At 37.1% G+C, this 21,077-nt stretch overlaps 5 protein-coding genes across 5 annotated transcripts; 1 reads left to right on the top strand and 4 right to left on the bottom strand.

The window, feature by feature from the left end:
- Positions 1 to 965: 965 nt before the first annotated feature.
- Positions 966 to 3,096, bottom strand: LOC108137898 (dynein regulatory complex protein 10). The gene is made up of 4 exons (XM_017259839.2): positions 2,676 to 3,096; positions 2,025 to 2,619; positions 1,451 to 1,600; positions 966 to 1,387 (listed from the first exon to the last, which is right to left on the bottom strand). Exons 1-4 carry the CDS (start codon positions 2,677 to 2,679, stop codon positions 1,054 to 1,056), a joined length of 1,083 nt encoding a protein of 360 aa, XP_017115328.1. The 5' UTR covers positions 2,680 to 3,096; the 3' UTR covers positions 966 to 1,053.
- Positions 3,097 to 12,693: 9,597 nt separating this feature from the next.
- Positions 12,694 to 13,399, top strand: LOC108137921. The gene is made up of 2 exons (XM_017259862.2): positions 12,694 to 12,928; positions 13,311 to 13,399. Exons 1-2 carry the CDS (start codon positions 12,694 to 12,696, stop codon positions 13,397 to 13,399), a joined length of 324 nt encoding a protein of 107 aa, XP_017115351.2.
- Positions 13,400 to 14,630: 1,231 nt separating this feature from the next.
- Positions 14,631 to 15,287, bottom strand: LOC108137873 (uncharacterized protein DDB_G0271670). The gene is made up of 2 exons (XM_017259812.1): positions 14,894 to 15,287; positions 14,631 to 14,830 (listed from the first exon to the last, which is right to left on the bottom strand). The coding sequence occupies exons 1-2, from the start codon at positions 15,285 to 15,287 to the stop codon at positions 14,631 to 14,633; spliced, it is 594 nt and encodes a 197-aa protein (XP_017115301.1).
- Positions 15,288 to 16,934: 1,647 nt separating this feature from the next.
- Positions 16,935 to 17,348, bottom strand: LOC108137872. Its single transcript, XM_017259811.1, has 3 exons — positions 17,260 to 17,348; positions 17,066 to 17,205; positions 16,935 to 17,008 (listed from the first exon to the last, which is right to left on the bottom strand). Exons 1-3 carry the CDS (start codon positions 17,346 to 17,348, stop codon positions 16,935 to 16,937), a joined length of 303 nt encoding a protein of 100 aa, XP_017115300.1.
- A 571-nt stretch (positions 17,349 to 17,919) lies between these two features.
- Positions 17,920 to 18,273, bottom strand: LOC108137920. The gene has a single exon (XM_017259861.1). It carries the CDS (start codon positions 18,271 to 18,273, stop codon positions 17,920 to 17,922), a length of 354 nt encoding a protein of 117 aa, XP_017115350.1.
- Between the last annotated feature and the right edge of the window lie 2,804 nt (positions 18,274 to 21,077).

Here is a 21,077-nt window from a genome sequence, read left to right as displayed (position 1 = left end):
CCTTGGCGCATTTGCAACGCATGCCAACAAGTTAAGTATGTTAACCTCTGGAAAATTAGACATGCCAGAAGTGGCGACTGAGGGGGGCGGCCTGAAGGGCTTGAGGGGTTGGAGAGGGTTTGTGGGGCCTGAGGGGCCTGAGGGCTAGGTAACGAAAACGAAAATGAAGTAACAATGCAGCAAACATCGTTTCGGGCCAGGCCAAAAGGGCGTTTGTAGTCGCAATTTGTAGTTGTAGTTGTCGTTGTCGTTGTCGCTTGGCGACGACAGCAATGCGCCATTTTTCGTTCTCCCCGCAAGACATGAAAATTCGGCTTTTCCCTCCTTCTCGCTGGCAGTGTGTGTGCGTGTTGGGTAAACATTCTGCCAGGCGTTTTCATTCTCTCTTGGATTTTCGCAATCGCAGAGGAAGCCCCACAAGTCGCCCTTTCACCCCCTTAAAAAAGAAAAGACCCACCTCAATGCGTTGGCCCAATTTATCGCAATTCAATAAAAATTTAAAAATAATTCCAAAAACCTAGCATATCCATTTTTATTGCATACTTCTGAGAACCGTTTCTAGATAAAAAATCTTATTTTTATTTAAAAAACATTTTTTTTTATTTATTAAATAGTAAATGTGATTTTTTGAACTTTACCCTGCAAGAGAGTTTGTCCTTGTGTCTGTACTTAAAATAAATTTGTTATGGGCGATAAGTCCCAAGTAAACATGATTTAATGCCAAGTAAATATTTGGCTTTGCTCTTACAGGATTATTAATTTGCATACATGTGTATTCATGTATGGTTAGGCAATTTATGCTACTCAACAAAGGGCAAACAATATAAGAGGTAAAGTAAACTAAACTTTTCAAAATAAAAGTCCTTGAAAAAAGCGACATAGAATGCAGAATTGTACAATATAGAAATGATGGTAAATAAACTATATACATAAGAGGTGTTCTGGCAAAAAAAAAGGACATTGAATGCACACTTTAGTAGTTGCCAATATATTTGCACCTCTACATATAAATTGTACAATGTAGAAATGATAGTTAAAGCTCCAGATGTCCTTCTATTTCGATTTCTTGCCCTTGCCCTTTCCCTGGCGCTTCTTCTTGCGCTGCTCCTTTTTCCATTTGCGCCAATACTTCTGGATCTTGGCCGCAGCGCGGTTCATCATGAAGACCACTAGCTTCTGCTGCTGAATGCGTCGCTCCTCCTCTTCGCGCTTCACCACAATATTTCTGTAGACTCGCTCCTCCTGCTTGAACACGACCATAAAGTCGTCGAGGATCTTCTTGGCCTCCAGGAACTGATCCTGCGCCACCAGATTCTCCCGCATCTTTTCGCCCACACTTGTATCGTATTTTTTGAGCATACTCTGTAGTTGCAGAAGCAGTTTGTTTCTAGTTGCGAGGAAAGAATATACATATGTAGATCATAGATTAATTTAGAGATTTGTTTCATACTTCTCGCTTCGCAACTCATGTTCTTCGTCCAGATTCTTCTTAGTCATCTTTTCGTAGCTTTCCTGTGCCTGGATCAGCTCTTCCTCCAGCTCTTTTTGTCTGTCCATGCTGCCCTTGTGATAACTACGCATGGTGCGATTACACTTTTCACTATTTGAAAAGGGTAATTGATTTAAAATATAGGTATTTATGTTAAAAGAAAAAGGAACGCTATAATCTAGAGCCCTTAACATTATGAACCAATTTGTGTGGCAAACAAAAATAAAGGGGAAATATCTAACCGCAAGATCTTTTTATCTGCTAACTTTAACGTCGTCAATATTTAACTTGATTTGTTAAAAGTTCTTAATGATTATGTATCGCATAGCAACACTGTGTCTGTACATTTTTTCACCTTAAATAGGTTCAGAAGCAAGTTGTCCAGAAAGAAACTTTAAGCGAGGTATTAAAATTCATACAAAATTAAGTTAAAGTTAAGAAATAATGTAAATTCTGTACGCTGAGTGTATACGTTTGTATAATTAAAGCCTTTTAATTGATCTTTGCTAAGTCAGAGTTAAAAAGTGTTACTTACATTTCGTTCTGAATGGCCACGTTGTTTTGCCACTTCTTATTGGCCAGATCCTCCTCGACCTTCATCAGATAGATTCCCTTGGCGGCCGTCTTCCACTTGCCAATTACCTTCTGAAAGGCCAGGCTGGCCTTAAGCTCCTTGATCTTTTTCTGGATGTCCACATTCTGGTGGTAGATGGCATGTAGCTTTCGCTCCTTGGTGATCTCGCTTCGCGACGAGCGGTGCAGATGGACGTGAGCGCTTTCGAGGAGAAACTGAAAGGCGGCCAGCAACTTTTGATCCCTGTCGTTAAGGTTGTGCTTCAGGTGCGGGAAAAACCGATGAATGCTATGGTTGACCAGAAAGAAATCCACAATACGCATGGTGTTGTGATCGTGTGGCAGCTTCGAACGTCCAGTCTGCTTTCCGAGATGACGAATCATACTATCGATGGGTTCCAGAACCTCCTCATAGCAGGTGCCCGTCAGAACGCTCTTTAGCTTTTCAGGATGCTCCAATAACTTGGGTATGATCATAGCGATCTTAATGCGCTCCTGCGACATCTTGAGCACCCGCTCAACTCCCTCCAGTCTTACCTGGCGTTCGGCGGTTGTATCTATAAAGGAATTGAGTTACAACATAAAGACTATATTGACTACAGTTAATACCAACCCATTTTGACTTGTAAGCTCTACGTATCCCAGCTAGTTACATTTATCTTTAGTTATATTATTATTATATATTATATTATATATTATTATATTATATAAGTTATATATCTTGTCTTGCTTTTGTTTTGCACTATATTTTTTTAGAGAAAACTTTTTTACAAGCTTTACCAGCGTCATTAAACTCTAGAATCTGTAGCATTAGGTTGAGATATTCTGGAACATCTTAACGTTGCCGATATATAATAAATTCGTTAATATAATATTTATGCTTAGGGAGTTTTGAGTATCCTTGAATATTTTCTGTAAGTATTTAACAGGGTACCAATCTGACTTGGTGTAATGCAACTTCTGTAATTGTTTATTCCACAATTCTTGGTGTGATTTTTAATTTCCTTGTGTATGCTTGTGTCGAGGTCTATTCGAGTTCTGAGCCTAGTTTGTTATTGTTTTTGATGGATAGGCAAACAAACATGGCTTACTGTGTTTACCAAGTTGCCTGGCTACAATGGCGGAACGTGTGGGAATAGAACCCTCTCCGATCAAGGAGCAAACTTATGGCAGTCGAAAAGGGGGCGTGGTGCGGGGCGGTAGATTTGAATGGCACTTTCATGGCAATGCCTGGTAAAAACTTTTGCCAAGTGCAGTAGTTGACAATGAAGTGGGTAGTGGGTGGTGGATGATGGGTGTGCGACTGTGGGTGGTTTGTTGGCCATGTCGCATTATGTCAACTGACGTGGCATGAATGAAAGCTGCTGCAGCAAAGCAAACGAGGGAAAAAGCCATGCAGAGGGGACTGCTTCGAAAAAAGAAAACCATAAGAGCATGAAACGAACTTGTGAATGCAGAACAATGTTGGTGAGTTGGGGAGATGGTGAACAGTTCCTCACTCAGGTGGAAAATTTACCTAATGAAAATGGTATGAAAGGGGTTGCCAGAGTAGGGTTGCAATCTGAAAACCCTTAGGCGCATCTGCCAAAAATCACATTTTCTAGTACAGTGGGGCTTCAATAATTCAATCTAATAAATTACTTTTAGGTAGTTGAGCTAAAACACTTAAATATTTAAAAATGAAAAAAAAATTTTCATTTGTCAACAAAAATATAAAAAACTATATAATTTCCTAAAGAAAAATAATATATATTCTGTTTGTTTAAAATAAATAAATAAATATTTTTTCCAAATTTGTCAAAAGCCCAGCATTTCGTTTTCGTCCCAATTCCGTTTTATTACCGTTTCCCCATTTTGCTCGTCCCAGGACGAAAAGCAACAAGTAAGAAGAAGCATTTGCTGCGAGGCCAAAAAGTTTTTTCCAGGCACCATTCGAGTCCAATACAACAACAAGGACAACAACAACAACAATGGCGGCGATGACAAAAATGAATGGCGAACATTTGCTGAAATAGTCGCAAAGACCCCGTTTCTCCTGTCTCTCTCTTACGAAAAAAATGTGCTCGCTTGTCTGCGTAAAATGCTGCAATGCGAATCAGCAGGAAAAAATGAAGAGCAAGAAAAAGAAAAGAAAATAAAATTGAACAAGAAATAAAATTTGTTGTTGGCTGGTAAAAAACGCGATGAACGATAGATGAACCATTGGCCAAAAAGAGAGATATGTAAGTGAGAAAAAACCAAAAAAAATGACGCATAAGCAGGAGGTGAGAGAGAAGAGAAAGAGAGAGTGCCTCAGAAAAAGGCAGCAAAATATGCTTGTCTAAAAGAGAGAGAGACAGAGAGAGGGATGACAAACGAGGTAGAGGAAAAGTAAGCTGAGATAAAACAAGTGAGCGGGAGAGCGCCTTGATGTATGCAGCAAAATAAGTTATTTTCGCTGTTGCCTTTTCTGAGACATTGTAAAAGAGAGTCCTGCGTATACGTAACAAATGGCCGCGCAAACCCTCAAAACAGAAGTACGCTAACGGTACTGCAAAGAAGGAGCAGCCCAAAAGAGATAGTTCCAAAATGGCTCTCTCTCTCTCTCTCTCTCTTTAACCCACATTCTCTCAGCTGAGCTCGCCTTTACCGTTAACCGATTACAGCCCAAGAACCGCTTACCATTTACCGTTTCGGGCCGTCTGGCCCTGGCTCATTATGTCCCGTTGCCTTGGCAGTATTGTTGTATATTTTTATAGTCCTCACTCGACTGTTTCCTTTTGAGTTTCAATTCTAGCCATAGCCCTCTATCTACATTTCACAGAACTGTGGGCCCGTTATGCTCGGCCTGGCCGCATTGCAGCTATAAATTTGTTTGTGGTTCACATTTGCCTTGGAAGATTACTTTCGGCCACAGTCACACAGCCCTAAGGAAAAATAGAGAAGAGGATAGAGAAAAGAGGAGCGAAGAGACCGTGGAACAATGGACTCAAGGAAAGGGAAACGAGAAACAAGAAACGACTAACTAACTGTGCTTAATGGTGGGTGGTGGTTCGTGGTCGAAGAGGATGGGGTGGAAACCCCATAAAGAACCTTTTTGAGAAAGTGTTATTATAATGCTCGGTCTGCCAACGGGAAGGTCAGGTTGTTGGGTCTTACCAGCGGAAACTAAAGATATATGTACATATGTATGTATGTATGTATAAGCCCCTGGGTCTTGCTTAAGCTAGATGGGATGGTGTAATCACGATAAAGTAAGGACTACGGTAAAAGCGTTTTCAATCTTTAAATTCTTGATTCCATTATTATACGAGTAGGAATGGGATGTTTAAAAGCAGAATTTTGGGGAAAAAACATTTTTTGTTTATTTTTTATAGTTTTAGAACTAAGAATTTAAAAATAATTTATTTAACATTTTGAAATGTTTGTTGAGAACAAAATATTTAAATACTTGCTATAAGAATATAATTATAATTGTAAGTAAAAAAAGAGCTTACGAGAAATATATAGTACCTACATACCAACCGAAGAAATAAAATTTAATTAAAACTAACTTATGGCAGTTATACTTCCTCTGATAGGATAAAGACAGAAATTAAGGCAGTTATTTTGCTAAGCATCCATTCAAGCATCCTCATGAGAAGAATTTTGCAGCTAAAAATATTTTTGGAGAACAGATATAGTTTCCTCTTTCAGAAGTTAGTGGTTCTCGAAAAGCTTTCAGTTGCCAGGCGGGATCCATTTGGGCGGGCACCTGGTTTTGTCACCTGAGCGAGGACCACAGGAAGCGTTCGCATTGGCAAATGAAGTGGTGCCCAGCCCATTGAATCCTGCCGCCCACCTGGACAAGTTTCTGCTGAATTTTTCATGGCTTTTTCATTTTTTTTTTTTTGCGTTTGTTCTCTGCCTCGTTTCCGTTTGGCAGTTACACTTTGGACTCTAGTTTTGGGTCTGTTCCGAGGCAGTCTGGCATGTATTTTGAGTTGGTAATGTTTGGCACTTTTTATGGAGCAACTTGCACTCGAGTTGCCCCGAGAACTTTTGGCTTTTGCTTCCGTTTGGTTTGACTTGCCAACCTTCTCTGTAATTTGAATGTTCTGAACTGTGAAGCGAGCGACAGAACAAACTGTCGTAAGGCCTTGGAAAGAGTTAACTTGGCTAATAAAGCGAATCCATCCAGCCCCTCCCACTCGGCTCTCGGCTGTTCCGAATTTTTGTTGCTATTAGAAAAGTTTTGGTTCGCTTTGGCGCACATTTTTCTTTAGTTTTTTTCTTTGATAATTTAATAAACTATCAAAAGTTGAGAAAGATTTAACTTTCGCTACGCTAGAAAAACAAAAGAAATTGAAATTCAAGCAGGATTGCCGAATGAAGGATTCCAGGACCTTGCTAAGTTTTACAAAGATTTTAAGCAAACAAGTTCATAAAACTTTAATCGGATCAATTGTAGTTGTTGGCTTGTTTTAAAAAAATGTGTTCGAAATGTTTTAATAATTCTAGCACCGACATCCTTAACTATAATAATCGAAAACGTAGTCATACCATAAATAATATTCTAGTAATTTTTGCATTAGGTATTTAAATTACTTTTCTGTTTCCGCTTGCATATTTTTGTCACGCCCTGTTCTTTTCTATCTAAGTATGGCGGATACTTAATTGGATATTTTATTTCTTATATATCCAGCACGTGCTGACTAACGTTTGGCTCGGATCATCTTCAAATATTATATTTCCTATATATTTTCTGTTTGGCCAAAGTCAACAATAAGCGACAAAGTGGCCGCACGTGCACTGTTCTCCTTTTCTTTCATTTTTGTTAGGTACATAGCCTGTTCAACTCCTGACTTCCCTGTTTTTGGCCAAGCAGCAAACGTCCTGGCCAAATGATTGATGACATTGCGTAGCGGGAGGAAAAAAAAAAATTCACTTGTTAGCGGTAAACCAAGCCGTTTACTTTCCATTTGCCGGATTCTTCGCGAAGCCTGTGAAAATCTCTTTGGACCAAGTTAATAAATTGTTTGCTGTATTTGTTGCATTTAGCGCCTAACCAATTTCGGCTCGAGCAAAACTTTGTAATGAAGTCGCTGTGGGAAAAACCTTTATCACAATGCCCATCTTGCCTTAGTTACAGTCAAGACACTTTGTGTGCGCACATTTGGCAACACAAATAAAGAATGACTGGGTAAGCAATAAAATGTTATGAATTTTTAGTTTTTAATTTTTAGTTGATGTACAGCAGTCCCTTACTGCTGCGAACGATTAGTAAATTATGGTTATGATTCAGGATAAAGAACTTCGATTTACAAATGTTCAATATAGGGAAATTTCACCGTGTTCCTGTTTTTTCTTCCATTGTTCTGTATGCAAGGCACGCAAATTTGTTGCCAATAAGGAGCCGAAAACAATTTTTATAGGGCTTGACTGGCAAGATGACTGGGTTAAGGGTGTCACGAGGGGTAGGGACTGGTGGCTCGAGGGTCCGCCAGAGGGGAGTCCATTTTCCTATGCGTGCTGCGTGCGCTTCTGGTCGTGGTACTTCCCCTTCGCCTTCTTCTCCCCGGACTTCCTGTTTTTTGGATGACGCCAAGGGTGAGATGGTGGCTCAGAGACCCTGGAGTTGCTTAGCTACATCGGTTCCGGATCCAGAATGTAGGTCATGTTGGACTCTGCCAAGGAGAGAGGCAGTCACACGCACACAAAGACCAACTTCCACCACCCATACAGTGCCAGAATTCATTATACATACACAGAATTTTCGGATGTTGGACAGAGTAAGTCGGAAAAGTTGGGGGGGGCGGTACGAAAAGAGCAGGAAGGAAAGCAACACTGTTTTCCATGAATACTTTAGCACTGGCTGTAGGTGGGCGTGGTCTACAACCTTCCACGCCTTCGGTATGTGCTTTATTATAATAAAAATTTCATTAGAAAATTGAATGTTGATGTGTCGCATGTGCCGCACTTCTTTTTTCGTTTTTTCACACATCATCCAATAAATATTGCTGTAATGTATCCTTCACAATTTTAAAAACATTTTAATATCCATTTTATGGATATCCATTTAAAAAAATTGAAGTAAGGGAATAGGTGGTTTATTTATTACCCAGCTTTTTTTTAAATGTTTGTTAAGCGAGCCCAGAGAAAGACTAAAGAAAATAATATTGCTAACTTAAATTATTTAATATTTTTTAGCTGAGCTAAATTTAATATAGCATTCGTTATTTTTTGGTTTCGAAAACACTTTAGGATAAAATAGAATAAAGAAAGATCAAGTAATAATTTTGATTTAAAAAAAAAAATATAGAAATCTCAAAAAAATTGCTTATTGACTTATGAATTTCCTGCCACTTAAATTCTATTAATTTAAAATCATAATTTATAATTTTTTTTCAAGTCGTCCCATTTCCAATGAGTTGGAAAAGAAACCCTTTCGCAGGCAGGCTAATCATCTTGGCCGCAAACTTTTCCACTCAACTGTCTGGCCATGGCCACATTGCGTATACGCGATACGGGCCAAACGGACCGCTATCAGTCCAGCAATCCCTGCCCCAATCATCCCAGACAAATGAGGGTCCCTGTCAATATGAGTAATAGCTCATCAAAGTTTCATTTTAAACCTCTTTTTTTTTTTGGATACCTTGTGCTTTGTTGTTTTTCCCACACTTCTCGTGCATGCAAATCATGTAGAGCATGTAGGAAAATAAAATGAAATTGGGAACTTTCGACAAACCATTTAACCCGAAACTGAAAGTATGACAAGACAAAGTTTTATATACGACCAGATCGCTGGTGTGGCAAAGGCAAATGGTCTTGTAATACATTTTTGGTTATAGACGAGCAGATATATATTTATGGCTGTTTTGGGCTTTTTGTCACCCCAAGAGTCAAATGAAAGTTGTGACACATGCAATAATTTGATTTTGCTCGCAAATAAATCGTAAAGATTGGAGAATCAACAAAGTGCAAACAACTGAAAACAAGTTTCGGGGCCTGCTTTCGTTTTCGTTTTCGCTTTCAATTTTCAACCTGCCCCCAAAAAAACACAGGACCTGCTATCCCTAACATGTTTGTTGTGGGCGTAATGAGACAAAAGCCACCTCATGCCGCCCGTGGAGCATGTTTTATCGATAATTCGTGAGTGCGACGCAGAAAAATCACCCACCACCCCCCAGAAACCACTCCACTCCATTACATTCAACCCCCAAGCCCCAACCACCCACGCACTCACATCCATTTAGTCTGTATAACAAACAAATGTTTTTTGTATGTGTCAGGCGCCGGTTTCCTTTATTTTCCTTTTCCCATTTTATTATTATTATTATTTCTCTTTGTTTTTTTTGTTATCCGAAAATCGGTTCTTGCGGACGCTCAGCTGACACGAAACTTCAGTGAATACATGTATTTGGTTATACACGGAAAGAAATCTTGTATTTTATAAGCAATATATCTTTCTCACATTGCGGAACAGGTTCTAACACTCTTCTAATTGATAAACAGAGAAAACAAGCTAAAAAAAACATTTTAAATGGGTATACAAATTTGTTCATTAAACTTTTTAAAATTGCTTGCTTTTTATCATATTCTGATCCTGTTTTTGCTCCTAAATCCTCTCAATTTAAGGATCAGTTATTTATAATATTTTTTTGATAAAACATAATTATCGAATAATTATTGTTCTGTAAGTTTTCGTACCAAAAACATTATTTTAAATTTGACGAAATAATTTAACCAATAAATATTCTTTTTTTTTATAATATAAAATTTGTTGATGTGTATTCCAATTTCCAGATAGGTTCCGTTCGGAAGGTATTGACAGGAAATTGGAACCGGTGTCCCAAAGGTGGTGGTGTTTGGCTTTCCTTTTTTTTCCGGGCTGGTTGATTTCTGAGCTGGGTGTCATGTTCGTGTCGAAAATGGAGACATGTGCCCAATAATCGTCCCATAAAGCTAAAAATAATATGAAATTTATTGCTGTAAATGACAAAACTAAATTTACATACGGAATATGTCTACACATTTGATTTATTTGTTTACCTAAGACGACGGGATTCTTGGAATTTATTGATTGGCATTAATTGGGCCATTAATGAGTTATGTGGTGAGTTCATAGGTGATATGTCCTTGAAGGCAAGCTACGAACTTTTCATTTTCCGACGGTCAATTATCATTTCTTGGTATTGTAGTATTACCATCATTACCCATAAATTATATACAAATATTATACAATTAGCGTGACAAATATATCTCATGCATAATGCAGCGCAATGGAAAGTGTTGACCAAGGAATCAAAAATGCAGCTCAAAACATGCTAGTCACTGAGAAAAGCCTTAAGCTTATTAATAGCAAACGAGGAAAAGTCAGGGAAAACAACGGAAAATGTCAGAGTCATGTCAGAAAGCGCATTAAGCAAGTGGGTAGGGAAAACTGCTTGGAAAACAAGGCGAGCAAAAGTTAAATGAAAATGGAAAATGGCAAATAATTAGCAAACAACTGCAGGAAAAAGGAAAATGAAAAATGAGAGAAAATGAGAGGGGCCTTGTCTGGGCTCGCCTTGCTGCCGAGATTACGATAATTATATTAAAAATAAACTTTTTATGGTATTTCATTCACTTTTATTATTATTGCCACAGTGTTTGACCTTGTGTAGTTCTGAAAAAAAAAATTGCGACAATGGAAAAACGACAATAGCAACAAATAGCGATAAGCATGCCATTCGCATGACATGCAACCCATTCAAAATGTCCCAACTAATTAAAGTGCACTATAAGTTCTGCCCCTTTTCTCCCTTTCAAGCCCTCTCTTTGACTCCCATTCCAAGCCCTTTCGCTCACTCCCATATGAGCCCTCTCTTTCACTCCTTTCAAGACCTCTCTTTCTCCTTACTTCAGCAGTGTATTTATCATGTTTAGACTTTGCATACTTTTGGGCAGGCAGGCTAATGCAATTCATATAAAAAAGCCCACGTAATCGTAACCAGAGCTTAAGCTGCACTTTATCGCCAGGCAAATAGAAAGAGGTCAAAGGGGAGGGTTACAAAGGTGCGATACAAAACTGAAAAAACAACAAACGCATGCGACCTAACAAAAACAACAGCAAACAGCAATAAAAGTATGAAATATACATACATGGAGAAAAATCCATGCCATGTGAAACACGACTTCTGAATACACTTTTCGGCACAGCTTTATACATATGTTTTTCCCATAATGAAGTGAAACAATCAAAGGGCATTTAGAAGGCAATGTACTTTAAATTGTATTTTGGAGGCGGAACACTTACAGTTTTACATGGAAATGCAGCGAAATGAGCCCGTGACATGACATGCCGACGCAAGTCTGAAATGGAAATGTGAGGAGCCAAAATGGAAATGGGAAAAAGTATACTGAGAGAAAATCCCTCAATGATCGTCCAAAAAAAAAAATTGTGGTTGAAGGTATAATTAATTTTAAAGTTTCACTGCCCAAAGCAGATTAAGAAGGTATTTAAAAACGAATTAAAATTTAAAGCTTCAAGAATTTCAAGAATTGTTTTGCACAGTACCCTAACTTTTTGTTTTTTGTTAGTTTAATAGTTCATATTTTTGTTCAAGTCAGTTCTGATCATTTTAATTAATCTGATAATAGTGTAAGGTGCTATTATAAATATACAATTTCTTTTTAAATCACTGCACTAAAAATTACTATATTAGTAATAATACGGTTATTATTGTTAAGTATTATGTAAGGGTGTAGACAATAAAATACAACTTCAAAGTTCTTTATCCAAAATATAAATTATTTAAAAGTTAGTATATTGATTCTATAAAATGCGGAGCATTTTGATTGTTGATTTAAGAGTTTTTTTTAGTGTATGGATCTGGGGACTTTAAACTCGCATGATGGACTGACAGGCAGAAGACTGATGGTTCTGACGCATGGAGAGCAAGAAGGCCAGAACGAGTGGCAGCCAGTGCGATAACTTTTCTACTTACCAATACTAAGAATTACTAGCCTTGCTCCTTCCTTACTTATTTTAGTAATTGTATTTCTCTAGCTTTATCCTGCATATTTGGGTCTGGGGTAATTACATATATAAGGTGTTTTCGGCAAGTTCATGAAATTTATATACCAAGGACATGTTTATTACAAAATTTCGGCAAATGATACTAATGGAACCGAAAAAATCTGAACTGAGAAGTTAAGCAAAGAGGTGAGTAGCGAGTTACCATGATATCATCAACTTAACTTTTAGAAAGTGTAGGTAGTATAAAATGAAACTATATCTTTCTAAATACATGCCTTAAACTGACCAATAAACTTTTTTTAAAACCTAACCCAACGTACTATTTGTTAAACTGAAACCCATCTGCTCCAATTTCACTACAAACAGTTTGTGTTTATTCATTAGCTGATTAACAAAGCGTTGTCACCTTTTATTTAATCGGACAAACATTGGCTTTGGCTTTTTCCACCACCAGATTTTGGCAAACACATGGCCAAAGCTCAAAAAGTTTAACGTCTGCTTGCCGTTCTCGAATTTCACTTTCGTTGGAGTCAAATATTTGCGTTTGGTAAAGAGGTGACAAAAGGTAACTACTATAAAATTGAGTGGTCCAATTGTTTCAAGGCAGTTAAAATCGAAGCACCAATCCGAGCGTTTCAAATCGAGTGGCAATATGAAGTTTATAATATTTGTTATTTCAACCTTGTTGATCCTGAGCCTGGCATCTCAACTGGAGGCTCGCACGGGCTTCTATTGCCTGTGGAGCACTAAAAGGACCTGCTCCAAGAACACCCCCACATGCATCCGTCTGCAAACTGGTGTTGATGGGGCCAATGCGGCCATCTATTCATGCAAATACTATCGCAACGATTGTCAGTATCATCTCGATAGTTGCAAGGGCGCTACAAGTAAATATTTTTGACAATACATATTTGTATTTTATTTATTAAAACCATAAAGTTCAACGGCGAGAAAAATTCTGAAACTAATCGATTCGAAAATTTGAAATCACTTCTTAAGGTAACTAAATGTATGCAGTGAATTAAATAATATGGTCTTTCGCAATAAGTCCCTCGAACATTATGACTTTAAAAATATTGCTGCATACTTTTAAGCACCTGTATAAGAGATTTCAAAAACCTAGACATCAAAAAGAGAAGAATAAAAAAATGTAAACTAAATTAGCTTCAATTTAATTATTAGTTAACTGAATTACGTTTTGCAATTTTAAACCTTAAAATATCACCAACTAAATTTAAAGCCATTTTTCCTCATTTCTTGTATTTTCAGTGTATGGCCAATTGGGAACAACAGCTAATGTACTCACATACTGTGTCATGAATAGCATCCCAATTGGGGGAACCGGAGTTTGCACATAAACTAGTTATATTATTCAATTTTCATACCTCAAACTATTCCAATTTGTATGGTTCAATGATATATACATCCTTATTTATTAAAAGTTTTTTATTTCATTTAATATATTATATTGCTGACTTACCGCAAACCACACTTTGTTTAATTTCCCGATTCTGTCGTTCAATCCCATCGGCGATCAGACAGCAAAGTGATGCATTTAAACGGTTTTGGTTTTGCTTTGGAAGTCGTTTAGCTTTTAATGGCTTTCACATCGCCATGATGTATGCTTTAACAATTTCCCATTTTTCCCTCTTTTTAATTGCATTCGCATAAATCGCACTACTTGGGGTATTGGGGGAAAACGAGGGGAAAATTATGGTTATGGCCACGCAGACAAGCGCAATGGCGCTCACGTACATGCGGACAATGTAAATTTATGGAGCTTCGCTTTTTAGTTTGCAATTTTTCGCCATTTTCTTTTTTGTATACAGCGGATGTGAATGGCGAACGCCTGCGGATGCAATTAGAATGGCACAGTGAACACTCTCACACACACGTAAAAAATTGTGTGTATGACTGAAATATAGGTCATTACGAAACATTTCGGTGGTGAAAGTTCAAAATATTTGCATAATTTAAGAATAAATCTATTCAGGGTGGCTTAGTTGGGCTAAAAAATGTACGCTCGTTTTCTTTGGGAATTTAAAACGATATAAGGAAACAAGGAAATGCTATCTTAACACACTGTGTTATTTATCACTATTTAATTAACCCTGCAGATTAAACAGTTTTATAAATGTTTGCGTGCTATAAAAAAATACTAAGCTATTTTAAGAAGAAAAACACGCTTAAAAAACACATTTGCATTATGTCGACAAAATGTGCTGTAACACTTTTTAATAAACTAGCAAATTGAGTAGGACTTTATTTGTTTGTTAATATATATACCAAGATAGACACGCTTTAAAAACACATTTTCATTAGCTCGACAAAATGTGCAATACAAATCCGACAAATTTAATGTGTTTAATGTTTCGAATCCCAAAGTATATTTTCCTTGCTTAATTATATATAATATTGACTTAAGTTCAATTTGAATTTATAATTTAGAAATGTTTGTAAATATCAAATATTGATTCACTTAGTTCTTAAAAACTTTTTGTTTTGAGAAATTATTTAGACATTCGTTTATTTCAATCTTTGTGCACATTTTATGTAGATTTTTTATTAATAACTTGGTGTTATACATTCTTAACCTGTTCGTATAACGATGGGCGTGACACTCGATGAAGATGATGATGACCCCAGAATGGAGGAAAGTATGCTGGACAGTGCAGAGCTGTAACTTGAGCTGGAAGACGATGAAGTTGACGTGGAGAATGTGCTCCTACAGGTGCCAGTATTGTTGACACTTATGCTAGTACAGTTGCCGATATTAATCACATTCCAGCCTGTGGGAAAATATATTTAATATAGTTATGTATTTATTCAATAATTTAATAGTGGACACTCACTTGATTTACTAGCCAGGCAATTGGCACGCTCCATGAGGCACCTGTTCTTGAAGCGATGACACCTGCGGGTGGAACTCCAGCGTCCACAGACATTGGAGTTGGCATAGCAGCTGACGGAGGTGGTCGTGCAGCGGGAGGCTGGAGTGGAGCTGCTACTGGACGAACTGCTGCCGTTGCCAAAAATAATCAACGATTTGCGGTTGGAGTTGCGGGCATTCACCGACCGCCTTCTCACAGTCCCAGCTCGGGCATTAGTCCTGGTCCGCGACTGTCGTGACTTTCGGGAAGTGCCATTAGCCAGTGTCCTGACCCTCGTATTTTTCTGATTTTTTTGGGCATCGGTCGCCACGGCGATCAGAGCGATCAGCACTAGAAGAGCCAACGTCAAACGCATTTCAATGTCTAATTATTTTCCCAACTGCGTTCTCCTTTATTTATACTCCCCAGTCTTTAATTTTTATTGCCGACCTTGGAAGATGTTTACCATCTTTTTCTCTTCCTTCTTTTTTATATTTAATACATACACTAAAACTTTTTTATAATAAGTCTTCTGTTACCTAGTCTTTGTTCATTCCACGTGTCTTTAATTTTGGGTTTCTCGCAATTGTGTAAATATATCATAATTCATCTAGCAACGCCAACAACACGGCACGTGAGTGACTTTAAAATATTTATAGATCTACTGTTTAAATAAATGAAAGTGTTTTGCATTCTTAGATACATTTTCGAAGACATACTTTTAGGGTTTTACGTATTCATTTCTCTAACTATAGTAGAAATGGTAAATAAACCATGAAATGCCAACGTCAGTGATAACTGTAAGAAAAAGGTTTAAGTCTTATACATTTTACAGTGGCTATTTATTTATTTAACATAATCCCTTCCAAAATCTGAATTGTGTGCAATATTTTTTAAAACAGATTATTAAGTTTTACGATTTTATTTTGACTTAGATTGCCAGCAGCTTTTGTGGTTTTAAATATTTCGACAGCCACTTTACGCTAGATTTTCCCACTCTGATTGAATGGCAGTTTCCTGCATTCACGAATACTTCTCGGGATTTCCGTAGTAGCCTTTCCAAGCCCAACCTGTGTAGCCATATATGTATCTCTCCACTTTGGTTGTGCTTTGTTCCCGAGGAGCATAAATCGCCGCGGACTGATAAAATGTCTCAGTCGAAGTGGGCTCCAAAAGGGATTCAAAGCCCGGCACTCCTTTAATGTGATCAGTTATAAGTATCCAATGGTGGCCGCCTTAATTTTCTTATATTCATTTGCAGCAGTCTTGTCAATTCACAGCGCAGTATGGGGAAAGCTCCAAGTAATTATATCCTTTGGGCTAGGTTCAAGTGGCATGTACTTAACAAGCAGATAAATGCCATCACTGCACCCTTGGCTAAGTTAAAAATAGTTTTTTAATAACTCTACATTTGTTTTTAGAGCTACATTAACATAGCTTGGAGCGTTGGAACTATAACGCTAGCTTATAAATTTAAATGAATGATCCAGATGATTCAGAAATTGACACCACAAATTTTTTTTGCATGTCATTATTTTTTTGTAAGTGTAAGTAATTTTTTTCCTGTTGTCATGCCTGTTTATTTATATTAATATTAATATATTAACAGCAACCGAAAATAATTTTATCGCTTTTCGTATAAAATAGATTAATAGTAAATTTTCTGCCTTTAAAAGGAGTGTATTTTTCTACGAATCAAATGGTGAAAAAACTTTACAAAATATATCCTGTCATATTTTACTCAGGGAGTCAAACTGTACAGGAAAATCGAGGTTTATTTTCTGGAGGATTTTGTAAGCTAGTGTAATTACTATTGATGTTCTAAGCACAATTAAATGCATTGATTTAAAACTAAGTTACTTAGATTGTTACGAAAGAATAAAAAGCATACCCATAGTATTTTAAAATAACATTTATAGCTGTATTCTTAAAGAAATAATTAACAAATTGATTTCATTTGTATTGCTTTAGTGATTTTTCAAGAGAGCCTTGGAGAATTAGTCTATAGAAATCTGAAGCGCGTTTAGTTACTGCCACAGGGTCGAACCACATCGACAGGCATTCCACGGCAGAGGTTCTGGTGCACCTTACGATAGACTGGAAAGCAATTGGTTTTGGGATAGAAACATTCATGATTTTTGAACTCTCACTTACATTTTTTTGGGTCACAGTTGCTCAATTGTCGCTGGCAGTCGTTCTTGAAGGCCTGGCAGATATTGGCTTTTCCTAAGCGGCCACAGGTCATCTTGGTGGATGTGCAGCTCTTCTGGACATTTCGACGACAGGGCTGTATTCTGCGGGATCTGTTTATAGAGCGGGTCAGTTCATTACTAACTGGAATCTCGAACCCTTCATCCGTGGTGCTGCTATTGCGTCCGGAAACAATCATGAAAAATATCGCCACCAAGATGACACAAACGAATAATGATGCTTTCATCGTGGTTTTAACTAATTAAATGGTTTTCAGTCATACGGGCTTTTATACCACCCCATTGTTGTTTGTTTTGCAAAACGGCAAACAATGTGTTCTACTTTAATACATTATAGTGCGATTTGTCAGCTGAGCAAACAATAATTGAAAATTTGCAAAAGATTTTGGGTCTCCAACCTTGAGTCTTATAGCCTGCATTATTGTTTTACTTATTTAAATTTCAAACAAATAAATTAATATCAATAACGGATAACGGATAACAAAGGCTTTGTAGAATTTAATTATTTGGGTGTAAAATGTTTGTTTATTTATTTGAAAATTTAAGATCAAATAAATAAGGAAGCGAAGGTAATTTCAAATTTAAGGTTTTATGGGGTATTTTAGAGATTTTAGATTTTAAGTAAGGATGATTAAAGGTTTTAATTTTTGATAGATACTCAGTTGATGATAAATGTATAGTAAGTCAGATTTTCTAGAGTATTTTTGATAGCATGCATTATACTCAGTAAATCCCAAAAATGTTTCAAACACCTTCGTTTATCTTTGTTTTAAAAATGTTTATTAATAGCAACAAGAATCAACCCCTGCGGATAATAATGGGTGTAATATTTGAGGATGAGGATGAGTAGGACGATGATCCACCGCAAATGCCTCGGGATCCCACGCTGATTCCGGAGCACTGGGACAGACTAACAGCCGTATATGTGGTGGAACTGGCGCAGGTCTCGTATCGCAGGGCGCAGCTGTTCCTGAAGCGATTGCAGAGATTGGAGCGACCATAGCGGGCACAGGTATTCGTCGTGGAGTTCCAGGCGCAGTTCCTGATGAGACAGATCTTGGGCGTGGAACTGCTACTCGAACTGCTGGACAAAAAGGCACAGGCGTATCCCAGGAAGAGCAGGACTAACGACAGACACAGAGCGCTTTTCATTTTGCTTTTTGCTGATCAATAATGGACTTAACTGCCAATTCGCTTAATAGTCCGGACTATTTATAGTGCGATCGTGTTGCTTAGCTTAGAATCCAGAGAGTATGGCCAAGACCATAGTTTCTAGCACCTGTGCAAACGTGAAAAGATATGGTGAGAGTTTGGCATTTGGCATTGGCAGATGAACAAAACAGGTGCGACACCTTGGATGGCTATAGTCCATTGCCATTGGCTTACGCAAATTGTCATTAAATAACTCGAAATTGACTAAAGGTTCGTGTAGTTCGAATACATGTTTAAATTTTAGTGGATTGCTTTCACCCAATTTAGGTCTACAAATATAGAGGCAGAAATGGAGTAAATTTTTATGCGAAAGGTCATCTACTATCATTCCAATTTTGTAGACTTTTTGGTCTGTAATTCTTTAGTTTCTCAATGTGCAAAAAAAAACACATAAGAAAATAGAAAATATAAATTTTCAAAGGACCTACAATCTTTAGTTAGTTAGTTAAGGTTTGACATTTAAAATACATGATTTTACTTTAGCACATCCCTAAAGTATGCAATAAAAGATCTATTTTTTGAATATACTAACATTTGGGCTAACATTTTAATAACATTAATTTATATATTTTAAGGTAAGTTTAAATAAATTATTATATTAAGCCCTTAATCTTTATTTCGGTAACTAACTTCTATGTGCTTAACTAGACAAAACCCAAGGGGTTTTTAGTTAAGCAAGCAGTAATTGATCAGGATTAGTAAATCTGAGAACTAATTCCAATTACTGTTTTTACAACTAAAAACAAAGCTCTAACAACGTGCGTAATCCCCTTGTGTGTTTTTTCCCATTGCACTTAGAAGTGCGTGAACAGAAAAAACAAAAATCAATTGAAAATCATGAGGAAAAAATTCAAAACAATCAGTTCATGTGCACTTTGTACTTATTTCTCTTTGCAGTTGAGTGCTTTGTTTTTGTTGTATCGCTTTTTGTTTGTTTATTTATTCCATAAACGCACTTTTATTAAATGCTGTCGACGGCATTGTTCAGTGATTTTTGGTCAAGGCCACAAATCAGTTTCGTTAATTGGCTTTGGATTGATTTTTTGAAGAGCACTTACCTCTTACTGTCGAAGTTATTTGGGGAGTTATTTAAGTTGGCTTCTAAGCGCAATCAGCCAAGTATTTATGCAAAGAAACCGTTTAGAGTTTGGCAATTTGCCAGATGGAGTAATAATGCAAATTTATGCATTATTTTGTGAACAATTTCGTGTGTGCGTGTCGCGCAGCGTTTTACAATTTGGCCCCAGGCTCTGGGCCAAGTCAAGCATCCATTTAGGCCAGCAATTAGTTGCCCATTGAGTCGATAACATGTCTAAGTCATCATATCGCACAATTCTGCCTGCCTGGCCAACTATGTCAACTGTACATAATGTGTGGGTAGTGAAAAGTTTGCCACACTTTCTATTGATTGGATTGGATGTGACTTCACCGTATAAATGGGCGCTTAAATGGACCGTGATTGAATGATCGCTCTATTAAGCAAACTAAAGTTTAGCAAAGAGAGCAGGTTTTAAAGTAATAAAAGCCATCAACTTAATGACAATACTTTGTGTTTGCCCTTGCTTGCTTATTTAAAAAACACTTTAATTTCTACAAATACGCTGCTTTTATTAAGTTTGCTTCACACATTTATTTGTGGAAATAACATCAATCTAATAAATTGATTTATAGTAATCATAAGGCCTCTTTGAGTGTCAAAATTAGTTCAATTGTTTTTTTATGTATTTTTAGTTTATGTTAAAGAAAGATGTTGTTATTTCTCTTTATTAAATTCCATTAATTTAATTAAATAAAAATTTGCTGTATCTTTAATCAACCAATTTCATAAAGGTTTTTCAAAAGACCTTAAAGATAATACTTTAATAAAGTTCATATCATATCATCATAACGAAATTCCATAATTACAGCTTGGTATACCCCCTCTTAAAGTGCATTTCCCCTCAATGGTTGTCATGATTTTGTCGGGCACTTTTAATGAAGCTGCTGCCCATTAATCAATTTGCCAGACTCAATTAAGCTATAGTCTCTAAACAAAAGATCAATTATATAACACGGACCAGTGGCATTCCGAATCGGATCATATTAATCAGCCATTTGGCTGGTGGCACTGAAAATTGATGAGCACAAAAGGAGAAGAAATGGCGGATAAAAAAAAAAATCAGAGAGAAAATGTGGAAAAGAGCTGAGTGGCTTGTGGCCTGAAGATGCCACTTGAAGTTGCAGCCAACGGGTTTGGTTTTTCGCTTGTTGTCGCATTGCAGGAAGTTGTAAGTTGTCAGCGGGGTTGGCAATGCCAGCGGTTGGCCGCATTTGGTAATGGCCACAACCAGGGGATTGATGACGTCTCCTTCAAGTTAAGGGTATATAAGATATACAATCATTTGGTTGAAACAAAAATGTCGGAATTTTGTTTATACAACAAATGGGACACCCAGAGGTGTCACTTAAAACACTATTATTATGGACATGCATGGTATTAGTGTAGTATGGTTTGGTCTGAATGTATAAATTTTAATTATCCTCGTTTATCAATTTTCGAACATTTTAAAATGGGTTAATTACAACCACTTCCACTAATTGAACGATTCCTAAAAGTTTTTTCTCGGGTTCCGAAATTTAAGCCATCCCAAATAAAATGGGTATCAATGTAGTCGGATTGAAAAATGCAGCAACTGCCTTAAACAGATCTCTATTTGATTGCTGGCGCTGCAATAAAAATTATTTAATTCGGATGCGGCAAATGA

Source organism: Drosophila elegans, unplaced genomic scaffold, assembly GCF_018152505.1.
Source record: "Drosophila elegans isolate 14027-0461.03 unplaced genomic scaffold, ASM1815250v1 contig_183, whole genome shotgun sequence".
In the NCBI taxonomy this organism is placed as follows: domain Eukaryota; kingdom Metazoa; phylum Arthropoda; class Insecta; order Diptera; family Drosophilidae; genus Drosophila; species Drosophila elegans.
Note: the sequence above shows the minus strand (reverse complement) of the source record. Positions and strands in the feature narration are given on the sequence as shown.